A 21,726-nucleotide genomic window follows, 5' to 3' on the forward strand; every position below is an offset into this window, starting at 1 on the left:
AAGTAACATGCCGATACCATTCATTCTGACACTAATATGACACTTTGGCTGCAGCATCTTGTGTTTTGCTCATGCACGATATTCACTGATGTGTGACATGTTCACTGCATGCCGAGCTAAGATATCCTATTGGCCCTTGAATGCTCTAAACCAAAGGTGGGCAATCTTGGTCCTCGAGGGCCGGAGTCCTGCAGGTTTTGGAATTTTTTTCCCTTCCAACACAAGCTGATTCCAATAAACAGGATTGTTATCAGGCTTATGCAGAGCTTGCTGATGAGCTGATCATTTATCAGCTGTGCTGGAGAAGCGCAACATGCAAAACCTGCAGGACTCCGGCCCTTGAGGCCCACCTCTGCTCTAAACCACAGCTTTTTCATGTTGAGAAAAAAAACAACCTTAGGTATCGGTATGGTATCGGCCGATACTACAAAGCTGTGTATCGGTATCGGGGGCCAAAAACGGTATCGAAACAACACTAGTTAGTGCAATCGCCAAACAGTTCCCAAGCTCTGTAAGACATTTTTAAATGTTACAGGGGCTTATGATATTTTAGGAAAGCAAAACTAAAAACGTTTAAAAAAATTAAAATAAAAAAGGCTTCGGGTAACGAAAGCCGCAGTCAAAAATGGCTCACTGCTAATTCCGATGTCAGAGTAAGTCGTGTCCTAATTTTTTCTACATCAGAACCCTCAAGAATAAGGTGGATACCAAGCCAAAATGTGAGCAGAATCATCAGGAATGTTTCACTTGCTTAGCTGCTTTCCCTTCCCAAAGCTTTCTTCATATGGAAATCAGGGAATAAATTAGCAAACATCCTGCTAAGTGAGACAAAGGATGAGATTGAAGGCAATGAAGGGAAGGAATGGCGTGTTCAGCAGTGTACCAAAAGGAGGAAACAATACGTATGGCTATGCTGAGTCACAGTGACCTGGAGGAAAATAAGTCTGGATTTTTTTGCTGCCAAATACCAGAACTGGTCTAAAAAAAAAAATCTTCAGTTAGGCTCTACTACAAAGCACAGTTGCATGTGGCTTTACTATATGAAGGGGTTTACTAAGGGGGAAGGAGCATCATCACATCTCTGCCTCCCACAGCTTAAGTGTAGTGATGACAAAAGGTCATGCTCTGAGAAAGCAAAGGACAATGAACCTGAGCAGCTGGCTGCACACAGATGGCAATGCAGAAGAGGCAGACCGTTGCACCCTTAACATTAGGAGCCCGAATAATGTAAAAACAAAAAAAAAAAAAAAAAATGTATTTTTTGGCCATATCGGGCAGCCCTAGTTTACATGCTAGTGCATCTTTGCCGTCCTTTCTGCCCCAATAATGCGCGCACATCCCGATTACGTCCCTTCTGTTTACAAACAGTAAAGGGGTCTATCTATACTGCCCTACACTAAAAAACGAGTAAGCCTAATAATTTCTGCTGCTTTGGAATGACATGAAGGACAAACATACTGCCCCAATCATATTAACATTTTGAGTTAATTTCTGTGGCAAAAAAAATGCACAAAATGAGTTCCTCCACTTTTTATCTTGAATAGTAAATTTTATTCAAGAAAGCCCTTTGCACTGGGGAGAAAAATAGAAAATAAAAAAAATCAGAGCACTTCCCCAACTTCAGGCAATTGGTGCACACAGAGATGTCACAAACCTTTGATTCAACAGAGACACGACTAAGCTAACAAACCTTTCTAGTACTACAGGTAGAAGGCATGCAGAAGCTGCTCATTCTTAAAAAAAAAAGAAAAGAAAAAAAGAAGGCAGGAAGAGTGCAAAAACCGGTTGGGCTGACCTTCAGTACAAGATCCGTAATGAATGAGGTGTGCAAGCATATTGAGTGCCATTATGACAGGACTAAAGATCCTACCTCCATTGCCAGAGCAGTGGACAAAAATTCATTACCGTGTAGGACAGGATGAACCATAACAATACAATTAAAAAAAAAACAAGAACACCTACATTAAAATCCATATTTTAAAATGTGTATCAACATCTTGTTCAAACTGCCCCCAGACTACTCAATTGGAACTAGGGCAGAACAATTATTCAAAATTTAAATCTAATTCACAGTGTAGTAGAATGTAATTTTCAAAGATTCCAACCCCAAAAGACTGAGTGCTATAATCAAAGCCATAGGTTACTTTGAGGGTTGTGTATAATCATGCAATGATGTTATTAAATGTTTATTTTTTCCTCCCTTAACCTCCTAAGGCCCAAGCTGTTTTTTACATGCAAAGTGCTGTCTCACGTATGTGGCCACTAAGCCTTAGGAGGATAAATTCATTTTAGTTGCACATGTTATAGGTCACAAATAGGGGAAGAAATGTGTTGAAAATAAATATGCTGGTAACTTTTTCTTTTTTTTTTTTTTACATCTCAAAACCTGGTCGTTGAACAAGGGTGGTGTAGGTTTTTTATATCCACTGTATATCGTCGCTGCTATGTGAAAAACACCTGTGTCCATTTTCTTTTTTTTTTAACATTTTTGGGATGACAAAAATGGACATATAGTACAGGCCAAAAATGTGAGCACACCTCATGCAATGCATTTTCTTTAATTTCATGGCTCTCTGAAGGCATCAAAACTATGAATGAACATGTGGTGTTATGTACTTAAGAAAAATGTGAAATAATTTAAAACATGTTTTATATTCTAGTTTCTTCAAAATAGTCACTCTTTGCCTTGATTATTTTTTATTTTTTTTGGCACACTCTTGGCATTCCCTCGTAATCTGGCAATAGCCAGATTGATAATCGCGATTCACTCAAGGGAGTTCTCCACAATATCAATCTGGGTCTGCTCCACTGTGATTTCCTCAGGAAAGGCGGGACATTGTGTACAATACTTCGAGCTGATTGGATGATGCGGCATCTTATACACGTTTGTTTTGACCAATCATGGCAACGGATGAAAACGTCCTCTTCGGTCTCGTCTTAGGTAAAAAATCTAAATAAATAAATAAAAATCTTTACCAGATAAAAATGCACAAAGCGCCGCTGTTCAACATTCAACAAGGAAATAGTGAGTAATTCTGCAAAAACAGAATTAACTGCATGTTAAGTTAGTTTGTTTACCACGGTGTCAACTGTTTGCATTTCCTGGTTTCGTCACAGCTGCATATCCCACCCCCAAAAACAATGTCGCTCTGTGATTGGTCCGAACCACTGATCGGTGGTAATCAACGGGCTCGGTATTAGATGTATTCTCGGGAGTTTGTGAACTCACAAACAGTGCGAGAATTCAGCTTGCAGAGCAAGGTTAATTCTCTCGATAAACTTCAAGAATAGTGAAATGGTTTTCCAAAAGTACTGAAGGAGCTCCCGGAGATGAGAATCCCAAGAGTATGCAAAGCAATAATCAGGCAAAGGGTTTGAAAAAAATAGAATCTAAAACATGTTTTCCGTTATTTCTTTTTCACGTAGTAGCAGCAACGATATGACAAAATGGCATGCTCACAATAACAACGTTCTCCGTAGACTGTATATATAGAGTGTATTCATCTTACCTTTTGAAGAGGAAGTACCAGGAAAGCTCCACCACCGCTGGCTTCAATAATTATGGCAACAAACTTGGGGTTAACTGCACAGAATCCGCTATCCCATGTGACCCTTGACACCCGGATATCATCGTAACACTGATCATTTTTCACCGCCTGGCCAAAGACGTGACGAAATTTGCTCTTCCGTACAACTCCTTTCATATCTGTGAGAGACAAGACAAGACACTTTTAAATTTAAAATGCACACAAACAAGACTACAATATATGAAAAGTTGTAAGTGCAAACTTTTGAATAGCAAATGTCAAAAGCAATTTCAAAAAAGCTCATTCAAACCAAAATGCAACACATTTGGATTAATTTGTTACTAGATTAAGAAGCAAGTTTGTGTGGTTATAACAGCCCCATTTATATGCTACACATCTGACTACTCAATCTTACCAGAGGCGTTTACTCAAATATAACCAAAAACCAAACCATCAATAAGATACAAAAATTGCTAAAACGGTTGCCGTTTTTATTGACTCATGTCATTCTTTGCCACGGCACGTGAATCCTGCATAACCAAAGAACAAGATGTCAAGACTTGTTTTCTCTACCATGGTTTTTCCACCGTGAGGGACAAATGAAGAGCCAGCAAGGGTGGGAAAAGCACATATGGTTCTGTAGGGGAAGGATCATAACACAAGCAGGAAGCTCTTCCTGATGTTGCTATGAGAGTATCCTAACAGCCCAAATCTTACATACATCAACAAGGCCTGCTTTGAGGTGTTAACAAAAAATTACTCAGCTGCATGTAAAAAAAAAAAAAAAAAAAAAAAACCTATGTGCTTGATGTTCTCGAGGAAAGAAAATAGTTTTTACCTATTCAAGCAATTTGACGAGTGCAGGTGAAACTAAGAATTCTTGTTGCTGGCTGATAAGATGCAATTATTTTAACTGTCAGGTCTAAAAGTAAGCCTCACAAAATAAGAGTGGACCAGTGAAAGCGAAGTGGCAGAACAGTACATGTAGACGAAAGTGAGGGTATACAGTCGAGAAGGAGTAACGTTACACTACATTACATACAACTTGTGGCTATTTTAATGTAACTTTCTCCTCCTGAGCCGATGGCTGGGCAAATTCAGGGCTCACATGTTTATTCGGCTCGGTCATGTGACGTTCGCAAGCTGAGCCCTTAAGCACTGTGATGTCAGTGACAGTCAACATGGGGAATTCTGCTTCACAATGATAGGAAGAGCCGACATCGAAGGATCAAAAAGCGACGTCGCTATGAACGCTTGGCCGCCACAAGCCAGTGATCCCTGTGGTAACTTTTCTGACACCTCCTGCTTGAAACCCAAAAAGCCAGAAGAATCGTGAGAATCCGCTTTCAAACAGCAAGTGGCAGTACAAGGCAAAATGTGTGCCCCCTGATATGGATAAAAAATTTATGGATTTTCCTGTTTAATTCATATTCCACAAATGCAATATTCATCAGAATATGGTGTTTAAACTAGTGGAGGCCCAATGGCACATAGATCACATTGTAAAGTTTTTTGTTTTTATTTTTTACTTAAAGGGATTTAGATCACAGTATTTTAAGCCCTTCCACAGTTAACTATAGGCATATGATTAAATCTTACCTTTAACAACAACTTAAAGCCATTCGTGTTTGTTTTCATCTGCGCGCGCTGCATGTGCTTCCAAAAGTGTCCCGGAGAAAACAGGTACACCGCTTTTGAGTTCTGCAATATTTTGAACATTCAGTATACCTTTATTAACATATTTCAATAATCGAAATGTGGACGTTTGAGGTTCGATTCAGACTCGTCATGCATCTAAATTCCCCCACCCCTAGTGGAGGTATTGTCATGGCTTGCATGACTGCTTCTGGAATGGGCTCAGCAGAATGAATTCTGAAGTCTACAAAGTCATTTTGTCGGGCAATTTGTGTATGTGTATGGGGCTGCGTAAAAAGTCACTCAATTGCATGATACATGTCCACTAATTTCAGCAAGACGCTAGGGTCTTAATTCATGTTGCGTGGGATATTTTGACAAAAGCATGGGACATGTAAGCAGCTATCCGGAAAATGTTAAATTGTAAGTAACAATTGCTTGGGTCTCCTTCAATATGCACACCGTCAAAAGAGTGACATTCAGGAAAATGTCAGCAAAGTAGTATTTATGTCAGCATTCATAAGCACAAGTTTGACAGCCCGTGGCGGCGTGACGTATATCAGAGTTAGTTAGACGCACATCCATCCCAGTAACAGCCTGCTGGGACTTACAGGTCTGATCTGGCTCAAGTAAAGAGACTGCAAATCTTGGGTGAATCTTATGTTAGCAGAGCACTGTACCCTAGTGGCTCCTGAACCAGCAGAGTTGACCCTAATGTGCGGAGACAGAAAGAGGACCTCAGAGCCTGAGGAAATGACCAACAGGAAAGCACCATGACACCATTTTAGCAGCCTTCTCGGCATTACAGTGTCTACAGTTAACTACCTGCTGCTTTAGGCACATAAAAGACAATCCGCTGTTTTTGTCATGATTTTTGCCCTTTCGCAATTACATTCAACAGGCCTGGCCAACCTACAGTTCCTAAAGGCCTTTTCACCCTGAACTGAAGCACCATTCATTGTGTATGTGGTGAGGGGCAGGGCCAACGGAATGGAGCATATATAGGTGGCGCTGTGCGACGGCAAGTCACCTCGATTTAAAGATTATTCTATACATGGGGCCGTGACATCATAAAGCTTTTTCAATAGGAAAGGGGCTAGCAGGGCGATTTAATGCTATTTTGGTGGGCTTATTTACAGGTAATGCAATGAGGACACTGGAGGAAGCCTTTACAAATTGCCTTTTCCTCAAATGAGCAAACACAGGGATTTGTTCGATAAAAATGAAGGAGTTGAGGTGCCAGTGGGAAAAGGCTCAGTTTTTACTTATAATAGAAAAATAATAATAGAAAAGATAGGCTGCACGTCAGCACTTCCTAATATGGGTACACTGTTGGCACAGACTTTTCAATCTGAGCAAGTGCAGTGTGAGAAGGGATCATTCAAATGCAGCGATGCAAGCACGCACACACTGTCCCCCGGGCGAGGAAGCGACCCACGCCACAACGATACGCTGCTACTTGTGTGCTATATGCTAACTCCTCGGACTAGTTACGAGTCTAGGTAAGGTCATTGGCGTGGCGCTGCAGGTACCATACAAAACGCACTATACAGTAGTATATTTTTAAATGACGCAGTGCCCCGATACCAAATTAATACCGGTTAAACGTGCATCCCTAAATCAATATATGGTTGCACACCCTTTGGAAGAAATAACTGAAAGCAATAGCTTCCTATAACCATCAACAAGTTTCTTGCGCACCTCAGATGGAATTCTGGACAATTCTTTTTTTGCAAACTGCTCCAGGTCTCTCAGATTTGAAGGGTATCTTCCAACAACAATTTTGAGATCTCCCCAAAGTTGTCCAATGAGATTTAGAAATGGACTCAACAGTGGCCACTTCAGAACTCTCCAGCGCTTTGTGCCGAACAGTTTATTGGTGCTATTTGGGGTATGTTTTGGGTCATTGTCCTGCTGTAACACCCAAGACCTCTGACGCAGACCCAGTTTTCTGACAATTGGCCCTACATTGAGGCCCAAAACATTTTGACACATGACTCCTTTCACACTGTCAAAGCATCCAGTGCCAGAGGCAGAAAAGCAACCCCAAAACATAATTGAACCTCGACCATGTTTGACTTTAGGCACTGTGTTCTTTTCTTTGTAGGCCTTATTCATTTTTTCTGTAAACAGTACAATGATGTGCAAACTCCAGTCTGTCTTTTTTCATGACTCTTAGTCAGAAGAGGGCTTCTCCTTGGTGTGCTCCCATAGGGCTTCTTCTCATTCAGATGGCAACATATGGCCCAAGCTGACCTTTCTATACCCAGAGTTTGCAAAACAGCTTGAATTTGTGTGGAGGTTGACTGAGGTTGTTTATCCACCATTTGAACTATCCTGCATTGCATCTTTTTGTCATTTTTTTTTAACGTAGGGAGATTGGTCACAGCTCCATGGGTTATGAATTTCTTGATTGTAGTACGTAGACAACAGAACAAGATCTCTGGATTATCACGTTAATATCTTGTTAACGGCACCATTTTATTTTTTTTATTCTTTTTTAAAACGCTCGATTAACGACTGCTCCTTATTTGTAAAGGGAATTCCCTTCGCAACGCAGCAGAAACGTCCATGTCAAAATTACCCAATAGATTGCACTGTACTGCACTGGAGCTACAATACACAATGTAAGGGGCAGACTGTTTTGAGTGGAGAAGCCATTTGGACTGTGTAGCACTTCCACCTTCCCTGCTTTGACAGAACGCACTCAGTAAGCGCCGGTGTGAGCGATTAGCAGAGAGCTAAGTCGCTACAGGTCTCCTCCAAGACGTGTCCACTTCTGTGAGAAAAAGAAGCAGCCGAATGGATGCCGTGTTGTCACTTGGAGTGACTGCAAGCCACTTGATCTTTTGAAGTGAGGCGTATTTTATTCAGCGACTGCAGAAAATAGCTCGTTGAGTGTAACATCAATATCGTCTCCTGGTTTGTTGCAGTAAAGCAGCGTCATTGCAGTAAAGCATGAGCGTCACTATCCAATGCGCATTAGAGAACTTAACGAAATAAAAGCATTCAACATTGTTCAAAGGAGTCACTATAACACAATTCAGCAGTTGTAAATTAAATAATGCATATATTTGTGGGGACTGGTGTCAAGTTGTATTTTACTATTTTAAAAATGTGCAGAAGTTTGCAAGTTAATTCATGTAAAAAAAATAAAAATAAAAATAACTAGCTATTAATATGAAAAGACACACCGATTTTGTCTGGTTCGTCATGCAGTAAAGTTGCGGTCATTTTACAATGTGCATCCGTATTGAACTTAACAAAATAAAAGCATTCAAGTTGTGCAAAGGAGTCATTGTAACAATTCAGCAGTAATAAAATAAATAACAATGGATATACTTGTGGGGACTGGGGTCAAGTTTTTTTTTATTACAATTTTAAAAATGTGCAGAATTTCACAAGTTACTTAATTTTAAAAATTAGTCAGCTCTTAATATGAAAATAAAAATTCACTGGGCTGTCACCCTTGTCTTACAAACGCCATTAAGAAAGTAGTTACAGAAAAATGACCAACACAAATATCACACTCGTTTTTTTGTTTAGTTTTTACATATTTTTCATTTTAAAACAATTTTATGAATTGTTATGAAATTACTGTATCAATGACCCAAAAAAATGCAACCATGTTTCTATTAGGTTAATATTGTACATTTAATTGCAAATTTAGATATAAATTGAGATATAAAATGTGCGATTAATATGCAATTAATCATGAGTTATTTATTGAAGTCATGCGATTAATCACGATTTTAAAAATGTAATCGACTGACACCTCTAATACATACATAACATTCATGCTTTAATGTTGGACTATCTATACCATGTTGAGTTACATTGACAACTCCAATTAAAACAATGGCTACTCCATTCTGTCAGCAGATTTTTGTGCAGGGGTGGCCAAACGCATGGAAAGCAAGCTACTGCAGCTCTTATTATTTGGAAGTTCTCAATTTTTCATACAACTTCTGAAGGCTCCAAACATGGACTGTTGTTTCAGCTCACTTTACGCTAAACTTAAATGGATGACAGCAAACTCTGCTAGCCCAAAGTTAACATGTCAAAATGTACCGGTACTTCAGAGAAGCACTCAAGTATTAACCACTCATGCATGTCAATGTTTGGATCCCCTTCTGTTTGTGAATGGGGCTTTTCCCACACTAATACAACTACAATCAAAACATGTGAAAGAGTTACTGTAGAGTACTTTGAGTGTGGACAACTGAGTTCTAGCCAAAGGTGCCAATCACTGACATAAACATTGTGTGTTCACATTAGCAACTTGTGCATTGATGAAGAAGGCAGCTAGGATTAATGTGATTGGGAATTGCACAAAACATTGATATTTTATTAATAATCTAATTGTGCCATTTCAGTGTCAATTTTAAATTGTGTGTTTTTCTTAGTTAAAGGGATGGAGCTAGACGTGATAACCAAATTGAATAGGTGTTCTTAATATTTTGTCCTGTTGCTGTGGTGGCGTGGGCATCCATTTGTTGTGTGCTTGTTTGTTAAGGGGAGGCTTTTATTACTCATGAACAATGTGCCAATTTCCAATGACATTATTTCTGAATCAAAGTCACGTTTTTGACCTTGAACAACAATATACAGTACCTGCATATGAGAACACTATAGACACATTACCAGGAAGAGACACTCTTATAAATGGTGGCAGAAAATGGGCTGACTTGTTCAGATTAAATAGTGTTAATTCAAGTCATCTGTTTCTATCATTTCAAATTACAATCATGAGGAATACATTGGGTCTTCTTTAGAAGTTAGTATCATCGCCTACGCTCAGTTCAACATCATCCACTCTCAAAATCCCCCAGACACACAGCTGTGGTGTCATTGAATATAAAAATTGATTGACATAAATCCAAACAATTGTATGTATTATTTCATCTGCTGCGTGTTTCTTTGTAATTTCATTATTTCACTATACTTTCCAATTTGAATTATTTATTTTAATCTAGCAGGCCATACAGTCAAGTAATGATTGTGTGTCTGTACAACAAAAACTTAATGGCCACCAAAAACTGTGCATCAAGAGATAGATATACACGGTTTTGAGCCAATGTTTAGATACTGGAACAAGAGAGACATGACAGTCGTTATGATAACTTTCACAGTTCACACCCACACGTCTTTTGTCACCAAGATTGCATGGGACGCCATCTAAATCCCCTTCCTGTATCCAAGGCCACGGACCACCATTGTGATCAGATTCCCAGCTACATTCCAGTGCTTTGTGCACCAATGAGATAAGGTGCTGTTTTTTCACCTCCGATATGGTCTACTCTGCGTTCTTCTCCATTCAAGTATACATGGAACAAAAGGCATATCACACACACAAGTGTTTCATATACTTCTATACTTTGTAGAGGAAATGAGAGCAGACACAAGACCAAATGGGGCTCAAAGTTCAACTGTGTGCTAACAAGAGAGAAACAAGTATCTAATGCAATTGAACTGTGATGAAGCAGTAAAGGTTATGTACACAAAGCATGTAGAAGAGCCAAGCGGACTAAGTAGACGTAGATTTGATTAAGCGCAGCGGCAGCTTTGTCTAACTCATTTTTGTCATAGTTCACATCACATCGTACTTACGGTTTCTCGCAGTGGCTCGTTATGACTGAAAACCATACAAATGGCTAATCATCTAATCAATAAACAGCACTTGATATCAGAAGTCAGCGGCAATAGTGACAAGCAAATATTGTAGAAGTTCCTTTTTTTGGTGTTGCATATAGCACCTCAATATTCATACTAAAACAATAATAGCTGACAGCTAAACAATTTCAAACTCTATTTTTATTTGGCACGAAACAAAAGAATTAAAACTTGTTTCTTACTTATCTTAGAAATAACCAACCTTTGTCTTCAGTATGGGCTTGATCTGGCCCCTAAGTCTTGAATTTGGCATCTGTGGATTAAGAAAACTCAAATGTGTTGCAAATTAAACTATGTCCCCAATTTATCACGTTCTCATCATAGGCGTATTAACACTACAGCTTAAAACTTCTTATCCGACTTAAAAAGGTTAAGATTTAGGAAAGTCGATTTGAAATTTAAATCCAAGCGAAAAACTCACACCAAGAAAATGTGGATTTAAACAGTATTGAAAACAAAATGATTTGTATCCTATTGGAAGGTCAACTGGAAACATATTCCAAATCTACAGATGAACAATAAAAAAGGATGAAGACATTAAGTTTTCTAAATATATGAAAATCCTTAAATTAATCTTTAGCCTGAGCATAAAAAAAAGGATATTTCTGGCGAATAATGGCTAGGTTAAAAAGAATCCACAAAAATATGAAAATCACAAGATTTCCTCATCAGGCCACCAAGTATTAAATGTTATTATTTATAAACACTAAACTGTGCCCAAATTTCAAGTAAGAAAACATTTATTCACACTTAGAAATGCATTGCTTGTTATCCAACAGACTCAAAAGTCCCTGGCATCTTGTTTCTCTCTTGCTTCCTGGCCCACTTCCTCGGCCAGGCCAAGGAAAGGCACTCAATGCACTTCTAAAGACCTTTTACACTGTAGCACAACCACAAGATGTTGGAGCGTCTGGAATTGTTCACAAGCCTAAACACAGCTGTAGCCTGTCAAGCTTTCGGGACGAGTCAGCCGCGTTCATCCCAAAGTGAACAAACTCCTGTAACTCCAAACATCACACCAACAGTAGAGCAACAATGTTACACGTGGGTCAAAATCTTCAAATTACGCACTCCTCTTGACACTTTTCCATCGACTTGTCTTCATTCGCCATTCTCTTGAGTACACAGAAGAAAGATGAACTCTTTTGAGTTCATATTAATTTAAGGTAACAATTTACACTAGGATCAATTAGTACGTTGATGAAGGCCAAAACAGCTACGTCATATTTTGAGTAATGAGACTCATGACAAAAGCAATTAATTGACTAATGTTCAATGATGCCCAACTAGTGTGCCAGGGGAAATTAACCAGTTTCACATAATAAGATTGAAAAGTAGGGGTGCACCGATCGATCGGCCGACCCCTTAAAAATAAATTGATCTTTTCCATCAATCTCATCGCCCTCCTCAGAGGTCTGAAAAAGTCAGCCACCGTCCTATTCTGCTGAGATGACTAATAGGATTTTCATTTTTATTTGAGAGAACTACTTCATGTGCAGTTAAAACAACCCATTTGTATTATTTCACCGATATTGTTCAATGTTTTCCAATAAAACAAGAATGGAACATTGAAGGTTAGGGTTAGGGTTAGAAAAATTGTTCTCGGCAGGTCAGACTTTTTAAAAGATCAATGATCGGCCAGAAAATTGTGATCTGTGCACCCCTACCGAAAAGTATTTTATTTACTACAAATGATTTATCTTTGTTGAACTATCTTTTAAAACAAATAAACGTTCTTCAGCTAGAAAGCAAAAGTTACATAATTAACCTGGATTTCCACTTTCTGTGACATGTTTGTCAGGTCAGGTGCAGTGAGAATTAGATTCATTTATGATTTTTTTTGTGTTAAAATTATCTGGCTCAAAGGTTTGGAAACATTCTAAATACCTTAAATTGCCTAGCAATTAAAAAAAAATAATAAAGATTTGTGGTCTGAATTTAAAGTGGTCTGTCCATAGTACTGTCAGTAATCTTGATAACGAAGTTTTTTTGTTTGTTTTTTTCCGGAAGTTACAGAATGATCCTAAAATGTAAACGCTTTAACTTTAATGAAAGATCATTTCCCACCCAAGCACGTGTTGTAAACGGGATATCGCGACATTGGGTTTAATTTGTAGTGGAGGCCACTTCTAATACGGCATTGTGTTCAAGTAAGACCATACACTAGTAATCGTCTCCTGTGTTAAGGTGCAAGCGGGTGCTGCAGGGTGCCAGGGGCCAGGGCGCGGCTCTCTGCCTTCTCTACCTCCGCTTGTGTTGCTTCCTCGCAGATAAGTTTTTATTGCCGCACTAAGGTTGGCCACCCCGCCCCACCCGCTCCATTTCCTACATCCGCAATTCACGTCGACCTGGAGCGAAACCACGACTCCGACGGGCTTTTTTTCGCCAATGGACGACTATTTCCTTCCCAATGACAGTTGGGTTAAGTCGCCGGCTAATGTTAGCTTAAAACCACTCAGTGTACAGTCTAGCTACGCGTGTACTTTTTCGGGGTCAAACTAGGCAAACGGACAACACTTTTAAAAGAAAACGTTTCATAGCCTACCTTCTGTGAGGAAAATGAAAATATTCCTGAAAAAAAGAGTGATATAAAACGGCGTATCCCAAATGATTCCACGCTATGACAGAGGCGGATACAAGTTGCTTATGCTTTCCTCTCTGAGCGCTTTCCCTGCTGCAGCAGATAGACCCGCCCCCGGCTCGGCTCGCCCGTCGCTGAGTAGTACAGCGGATTTGATTGACACTTCTGTTAAACAATCAGCGTCAATTCTGTGATAAGGCGACTTTTTGGGAGCAATGTACGCTTTTCCTTCTTCCTTCCTTCCTTCCTTGCAGAGCCCAATGCATTAACTAAGCACCTGCTTTGGACCCCGCCACCGCTAGGGGCCCCTCAAGAACAATTAACAGTTTTAAAAAAAAAAGAAAAAAGATGGATTCAGTCAAAACAGAGTGACGTAATGCATTTAAAAATTTGGATTAAGGTGAATTGGGATTTTTCCCACAAAAAAATGTGCAGAATTTTACCAGATTTTAATTTCTATTAATTAACTGTTTTTCCAAAACCATGTTTGTTTCAGATAACGCTGTTCAACTGATCAGGCCAGGGGCACGAGTAGTGGTTTCTATAAATATACTATTTTAAATAGTGAACATTGGCAGATAGTTATAGAAATAACTGTTGCAAAAGCGCCATAAAGCACTATACAGTATGAGTTAGTAAAATGTTACATAATGAAATGAATGTTTCCTAGTTATCGGTGAAGTACCTTCACATAAATTAGTGTCATTAAAGAAGTCAATTCCTCTTCCCCAAATTACTTACAATAATATGTCCTATGAGCACACACTACTATAAACATGGCATTCTGATTAATATCGTGTTGGTGAAATATGAATTTAAAAAATCCACCTATTTCTATCCATCTCAGGGGTGGCCATTTTGCCACTTGCTCTCTACTGAAAATGACATTACAGTTGCTCAGGGTCAAGTAATGACCAATCACATCTCAGCTAGCGAACGTCACATGCCCAAACTCAGAAAACAGGTGAGGCGTGATTGGTTGCTACCAGAGCCCTGATCAACTGTGACATTGACAGTAAGTGGCAAAATAGACGCACACTGGGATGGTAAAAACAGGTGATTTTTGCTGCTTAGTTCTTGTTCCACAAACGTGATATTAACCAGAATGCTGTTTTTATTCTAGTCGGGGCGCATAGATTCTGTGATTGAATTCTCCATTAATTATTAAAAATGACGAAATGTAGTTACTTATATTTGTTATTTCAGTAGCGTGAATGCGCTTTGTATTAATCCAAGAAGTAACTCTCACTTTCATAAAGGTTGGTGATCCCTGACTTAGACCATTTTTAAAGTATTTGCTTGACATTTTATTGTTTTGTACTTTTTATTTCTATTTATCTAATTGGCTATCTAATTTGTTGTTGCACTTTATTGTTCTTGCACATCGTAATATCAAATTCAGATCCCAAATCATGTCAAATTATGAAACTTAACAATTGTGAAGGTGCTATCAAAAAGGCGGTCCTATATTAAAATGTTGACTTGAAATGTTTTGGATTTAAATAGCTTTGATTTCAGTAAATATGACCTAATACTGTAGACTTATTTTCAGTAAGCCGAGCAAATGGTCATGCATCTGATGCAACAACTAAAATAATTGAACAGCTCAATTTAGACAATTACCAAATATTTATTATCCTTATATGTAACGCTACAGTTTGAGTGTAATGACATTCTACTGCAGGGGTCACTCACTATTCACTAACCTTTTTGAAAGTGACAAGTATTTCTTGGGTAGCAAATTTACAGTTTGGTGCACACGTCTGAAATAACAAATTTGCACAAATAACCTTCATGGTTAGGTAATGATTTCGCACAATATTTAGTTAAGATAAATTCCAGAAATGTCTGTCAGTGTGTATACATTATCAAATGATTGCTTCTACAAGAATACATTCTCTACTATAAATTAGTGAATGTTGGATCCACAAGATGGCGATGTTTTGCATAGACATTCGCGCAAAACGCAAGCTTTCCTCTATTATTTATTTTCCACCATTTATTTGTACTTTACTTTAGTCACGTGCCTCTGTGCACCTGGTAATAAAAAATAAAAAAAAGGCTGCTAAAACTCTTACATTTCACAGAACAGAAAGCAGACGGTAAATTACATAATCCGGCCCACACTCCGGAACCTCAGATTCATTACTGTAACAGCATCCTGTAATGTTATCACATCACTTTTTTACTTACTGTGAGGTCCTACTTTGCAAACAGCTTACCTTTTCTTACAGACGGCTTCCTCTCAATGACTTTTTCAGGGGATTTGTGAGGCGAGTCAAAGGTGGCCTTCATTTGTGCTACTTTCACAGACTGACTATGCTCATCGCATTTGACCTCGGCGGGCTTGGACCAATCCTGGTGGAGACGCTTCTCATGCAGCTGGATGTTTTCTTTTATGAGATCAGAGACAGGCCGCGGCCTGGCAGGGTCGGGGGACTTTTCTCTCATTAAAACGTTATCATCGGCGGATTTTTTATCAGGCTGCTCTGGTGTTCTCGTTTCTTTCTTGGTCGTGGGAAGATCCTTCCTCGGGTGGCTTTTTTTTGCCTTGGATGGGATCGAAATTGAGCCGCCAGCCTCATTTGTTCTAAGGAGAACGTGTTCCAAGTTTGCCGTTTCGGCAATCAGTGGAGGTCCAAAGGTTTGTGTGACCTCCTTAGTGCTCGCACACTTGACCTCACATGACCTTCTTTCACGTAAAACTGTTTGCAAAGGGTTCAAAGAGCTTTTATTTGGTATGATTGCCTTGTTGTCTTGAACCTTTGTTGATTTCTTCACCTTATTAGTTTTGCAGTAATTAGATTTTTTGACCAAACGGTCAGCAGGATCTTCCACTTCAAAGTCACCTTGTGTTGTTTTGATTGCCGATGATGATAATATGCTCCGGGTGACATATTCTGCTGTGCTCCTTTCCTCAGTTGCGAAAGCGGTTGCCGTAGCGACAGGTGTGGTCATCTCTATCTCCATGTCAAATCTATCGGTTTCCATCTCCTGTATTTTGTCTAGAGCTGGACAGGCCTCCTTTCGGTTTCTCCTCAACAGCTTCTCCAAAATAAAATTGGGTTCCATGCCTGTGACTGGATTTGATGGGTCAGAATCTTGATGATCTTGTAGCATTAAAGAGTTTGAATCCCAAGAGGGTGCAAACAACTCACGTTTCTTTTGGTTTCCCTCACCTTGGTCCTCCATTTCGACTTCAAAGTCCTTCTCAGCACTCTTCTCTTCGTTCTCTTTTGTATTGAGCAACTTGTGTGTCGAAGCTCTCTCCTCGGTCGGGACGCTACCTTTTTGGTTTTTGCCTGGTGAAGCCAATGGAACACCCCTCCCTACTTCTTCACCTCCTGTACCATTTCCTGACACTCCTTCTTGTTTCACCTCGATTGCAGCAACAACACAAGGTCTCACCCACAAATTGACGTTCCTCTCATTGGAAGATGTTATTGGCTCCTGGCTGTGGCTTTCATCCAAATCTTCCGTGTCTGGCTCCACTGAATCTTTTTTTCCCTCTGAACTGCCAGCCTCCTCTTCACAGGCACTTCCTGCCTTCATGACATCATCTGTATTATTGTCTGAATGTCCACAGTCAGGGTGTTTGTCCTCCATTCTGCCAACAAGCGTCTGTTCTCCACCTTCTAATTTGTCCTGGGTCTGTCCCATACTGGTCTATGGAGAAAGACACGGTGTTAACCTCACAACAAGACACCAACCCCACAATTAATCCAACTGGACGGAATAAACTGTTTTTCACAAGAGACATAGCATGGATTTTTTCTCAACAAGTTCAAACAGTTTGTATATATTTTAATAACGAGTCTGACATACTTTTGTCAATTCAGCCCCCCCCCCCCAAAAAACATAAATTATATCACACTTTACACACCCGGTTTGTCTTCAAAGCCATATAAAGGAAAGTCTGGACATTCTTTGAATTGACCCCAGCTGCTCTTATTGGTTAAATCCAAGTCATGTGATTTATGGACGCCATGTTGATGACCCAGCATCCATTTCCGCCATTTCACAGCTGAGGATCGTTATCAGGCTTCGCGCAGAGCTTGCTGATTAGCTGATCGTTTGAAACACCTTTGTTGGCTGTTGGATACATGAAAAACGGGCTGGATAGGGTTACTCGAGAACCACTGTTATAGTATACATCTGCAGTAACCTTGGTCACTTTTTGGTGTTTTGTCTGTAGATTTTTGGCAAAATGTTTTTTGTGTGGCTCTAGAATAGTCATCCCATTTCATATAAGGCGTGAGATACATTGTCCCCGCCAAAACAAAAACAAAAGAACAGAAAATATTAATAAAAGAAAATCTAACACGTGACATAAATGTAGTGATGGGAAAATTAGTTCATGAAGCACTTGCAATATTTTTTTTACTCCTCTAGATGGTGTTCTTGGTTTAAAGATTAAGGCGAGTGCAATGTAAATTGATTACATTTCCACTGCATCTTAAAACCAAGACTGACATTAGAGGAGTCAAAACATATCACAAGTGCTGATGCTTAATTTTCCCATCATTACTTTATAGTAATTTATGTCATGTGTTAGATTATCTTTTATTAATATTTTCTGCTGTTCTTTTTTTTTTTTTTTTTTGGTGGGGACAATGTATGGCACGCCTTATATGAAATGGGATGACTAGCCTAGAGCCACACAAAAAACATTTGTCCATCATTACTCTGATACATAAATAGTGAATTATTTTGTTTAAAAAAAAAAAGATTGCTTTCAACCCTCACATGTAACACAGTCTGATAATCCTAGTCAAAGTATGTTGTTTTAATAATCATAGTTTATTTTTGTTATAGTCACTGAACAAGAACATGAGTAAACGCAAAACTTTAGCTTTTGCTAACATTTTTCATGAGCTGAATGCAAAGACTTTTTCTTTGCACATAAAAAGAGTCTGTGTCTCTCAAATATTGTTCATAAATCTGTCTAAAGATGTTAGTGAGCACCTCTCCTTTGCTGAGGTATTGCAGCCACCTCACCTCATGGCATATTATGCTAATTAGAAAGCATGAAATGGCACGGGTGTGCTTAAGGCTGCCCACAATAAAAGGTCACTCAAAATGTGTACTTTTACAGTATTAGAAAGTAATCCTGCTCACTCACAAATCAAATTTGCATTAAAAATTTACTTTCATGACAGGGATAAGACACGAAAAGGTCACAAATAAAACAGCAGTAAAAATAATCCTGTCACTGTCACGGTCCACACAATTGAAATTAAGTGTGAGGACGGAATCACGCAGTAAACAATCGATTGTCACACGCAGGTCATTTTTGTGGTTGCTGTGATTCAGAGCATCTTATTACAATAACTGCTGTTGTGTTGCTTCTGCCGGGCACTTGCTCTGCGTGCACATTTTTAAGGCAAATTACAGTCACAAGATTTTTGCGGCGCACTCAGGCCTGCTGGGCAATTCTACTTATTTAACTTCAGCGTCAAATGAGAAATGACTACCTTGCGGATGGGTCAGGATTGGTCCTCCAAATGTGACAATATTATACTAGAAAAATGGGGTTGCGTTATGTTTCTTTACAACAAACTCTTCCAAGCATGCCTTTGTGGACCTTACTTAGTGTGGAACATTAAAGTATCTTCCCCAAACTAATCCCACAAAGTTCAAAGCACAGAATTGTCTGAAATGTCTTGGGAATATGAAAAATTAGGATAGGGAATTAAGGCACCTTGTCCAATAATTGATTGGAAAAGTACATGATTAGGAGATATGATGCAATGTTGTTTATAATCTGTAATCTACAATGCTGAAATAATATACTGAAATAACCTACTTTCCTACCAACCAATCGACCTACCGTACTTATTTAAAACCTGATTATTTACTTACCTACTGACCAACTTACACACATACCTAACTACTCTATTTTACTTACATACGTACCTATACCAGAATGAGTATTCACTCTGAGAACACACAATACAGAGTACCGATACTTTTAGTATTTTTTTTTTATTAAAAAAAAATCATATATCACAATGCCCAAAAATATGAGCCTTTCTTTCTGATGCAGATGATAAACTGCCGAAGAGGATTTACTCAATGTTGGATATTTTTGCCTAAAGTATCAGTGGTTGGTATCGGCAGCCTCCATGAATACTCAATACCTAAAAAAATAAGGTCGCATTGGCCCGATACCAATACCTGAAATCAGTACTCACCCATCCTCTAGTACTTGCGTCAGTAAATACCTACAACCTAGCTAACTTAATAGTCGCACATAAGCCAGAGTTAGTGAACTGATTGCACACAATTTTTACAGCTGGCACGTTAGCAATTAATATTGATTGTGATTCTTGCCTTGGAAACGGACAATCTGACAGACTTGTCATCAGGATTGTTTTGTGGGTTTTGTATGTATCGACACAGAAACAATAAAATTATAATACTGTGGTTTGCACATCTGGGTTTGAATCTTGGCTCCCACCTTCCTGTAGTGTTTGCATTCTAAAACCATTCATGTTAGGTTAATTGGAGACTCAATTGTTAAGATGTGTGAATGAGAGTCGGACTGTTTTTTTTTTCCATATGTGCTGACTGGAAACTAGTCTTAGGTGTAGCTACTCCACCCCTCGACCCAAGTTAGCCGAGATAGGCTGCAGTTGACCCATGACCTTAATGAGGACGAGCAGTGTAAAACTGGTCGGTGAATGGGCTTCTCCATGCTAGTGAGTTCTCAAAAAAGAGATGTGTGTGAGCAACTGGAGAAAATGTCAAACAATGAACAATAAGCAGACAGCAATCTGGCGTGAGTTTTGTTTTCTCTCCTCTCCGCAGTGTGACAACATATGACTGCTGCTGCGTTATCATCTGACAAGCCCGCACGTTGGCCAAGCACATGGCCCAGGGAACGAATGCTATCAGACCCTGTAAAGCTGCACTAGAGAGAAGTGCATAGCAAAATTTCACACAAGAGCACCAAAAGATTCTGTGTGAAAGAGTAAACAACCACAAAAGGAGAGGTGAGAGCCTCAGATTCTCACATTGAAGGCTCGCAGCCTTCACCATGGTGAACCTCAAGCATTGAGGAGGTCCATAACTGTGAACAAGCGGCCCGTTATCCTGTCTGATCCTCCCTTTAAAGCCTGAAGCTTCACACTTGATCACCATGTGCTTTGCAGCATCAACATACTCACCCATATACAGGAAGTAAAACCAATATAAAAAAAAAATCCATAACTGGAAATCAGATCATTTCTCTTTTTTGGTACATCAATATCAAAGGTGCAAGGCCATCACCCTTGGCTTTAGTTAATCCAATGTAAAGAATCTAATAAGACTCTTCTATCATGTACAGGTCAGTGAAGGCTTACACTTACCAGTTAGAAGTAACGGAGTGAATCTTGTATCTTTCCCTCGCTCAATCTCACTGGCAGGACCGACAGTGTGTTCTTTGTTGCTTGTTCGAAGATGATCCGTCCTCACTGAAACAGGCAAGCAATGGGTGCCTTATATGATAGCCATGTGATGTCACAGCTCATTTTGCTAATACGCTGAGGTGAAACTTGTAAACTTACTTTTCCCTATGTTGAGAAACCTCACCACTGACATTTGCTGGGCTCACCTTTTCTCCACATTAGTCAATACTATGATTCTGGTATTTTTCTGAGGAAAACTCCATTCAACTCACTTATTTATTTATTTTTTAATTACACACTCAACAAAATGGGGGACTCAAGTTCTAAATACAATGGGTCTTGGTGGACTAATTTTGGTCACTTAAGATATTCATAGGCTTGCATTTGTGTTTGGTGAGAAAGCGACTATAGAAGTGTTGTCCAAACTATGGCCTGGACGTCATTTGTGGCACCCCATCCATATATTAAAAATGACATAACACGGCCCACAAAGCCTGTAACAAAATAATAATAATAATAATCAAACATACAAATAAACTATATATGACGGAAATAACACAATTTCTTTTCAAAACACTTTTGAATAAAAATAATACCATTTTAGAATACATGTTTTCCCCACTTTTTCTGTGTCAAAGTCCGATTTATAAACATTAATGGATGATTCTAAAGCAACTTTTTTTTTTAATGGCCAGCTTACAATGATTTGCTTTCTTTTTTTTTTTCCTTGAATGTGGAAATGGGATTTGATTGCTCTACAGTGCAGGGGGTGGATCTAGTCCACTGGGATACAGGGCCGTCGACCATCCCAAAATCTTGGAAATTCTTAACTATTTGCCATATCACCTTTAACTGAAAGCTAGCCTGTACATCATGTAGCAGTTTAACAAAATAACTAGAAAATATAAAGTATATACTG

The 21,726-nt window shown here is 39.1% G+C and overlaps 1 protein-coding gene across 2 annotated transcripts in view; it reads right to left on the reverse strand.

Annotated features, from left to right (window-relative positions):
- Positions 1 to 17,429, reverse strand: part of coro1ca (coronin, actin binding protein, 1Ca) — a 35,003-nt gene extending 17,574 nt beyond the window's left edge. The window contains exons 1-3 of one of the 2 annotated variants that reach the window (XM_077561201.1): positions 17,300 to 17,429; positions 15,639 to 17,082; positions 3,510 to 3,706 (exon numbers count right to left, since the gene is read on the reverse strand). In XM_077561201.1, coding sequence (XP_077417327.1) covers positions 3,510 to 3,706; positions 15,639 to 17,082; positions 17,300 to 17,320 — 1,662 coding nt within the window. In that variant the 5' untranslated portion in view covers positions 17,321 to 17,429. Of the gene's footprint in view, positions 1 to 3,509; positions 3,707 to 13,380; positions 13,584 to 15,638; positions 17,083 to 17,299 lie in introns of those variants that run through there. The other variant, XM_077561202.1, reaches the window with a different exon arrangement.
- Positions 17,430 to 21,726: the final 4,297 nt, after the last annotated feature.

This window comes from Vanacampus margaritifer, chromosome 3 (genome assembly GCF_051991255.1).
Source record: "Vanacampus margaritifer isolate UIUO_Vmar chromosome 3, RoL_Vmar_1.0, whole genome shotgun sequence".
NCBI classification, from domain to species: Eukaryota; Metazoa; Chordata; class Actinopteri; order Syngnathiformes; family Syngnathidae; genus Vanacampus; species Vanacampus margaritifer.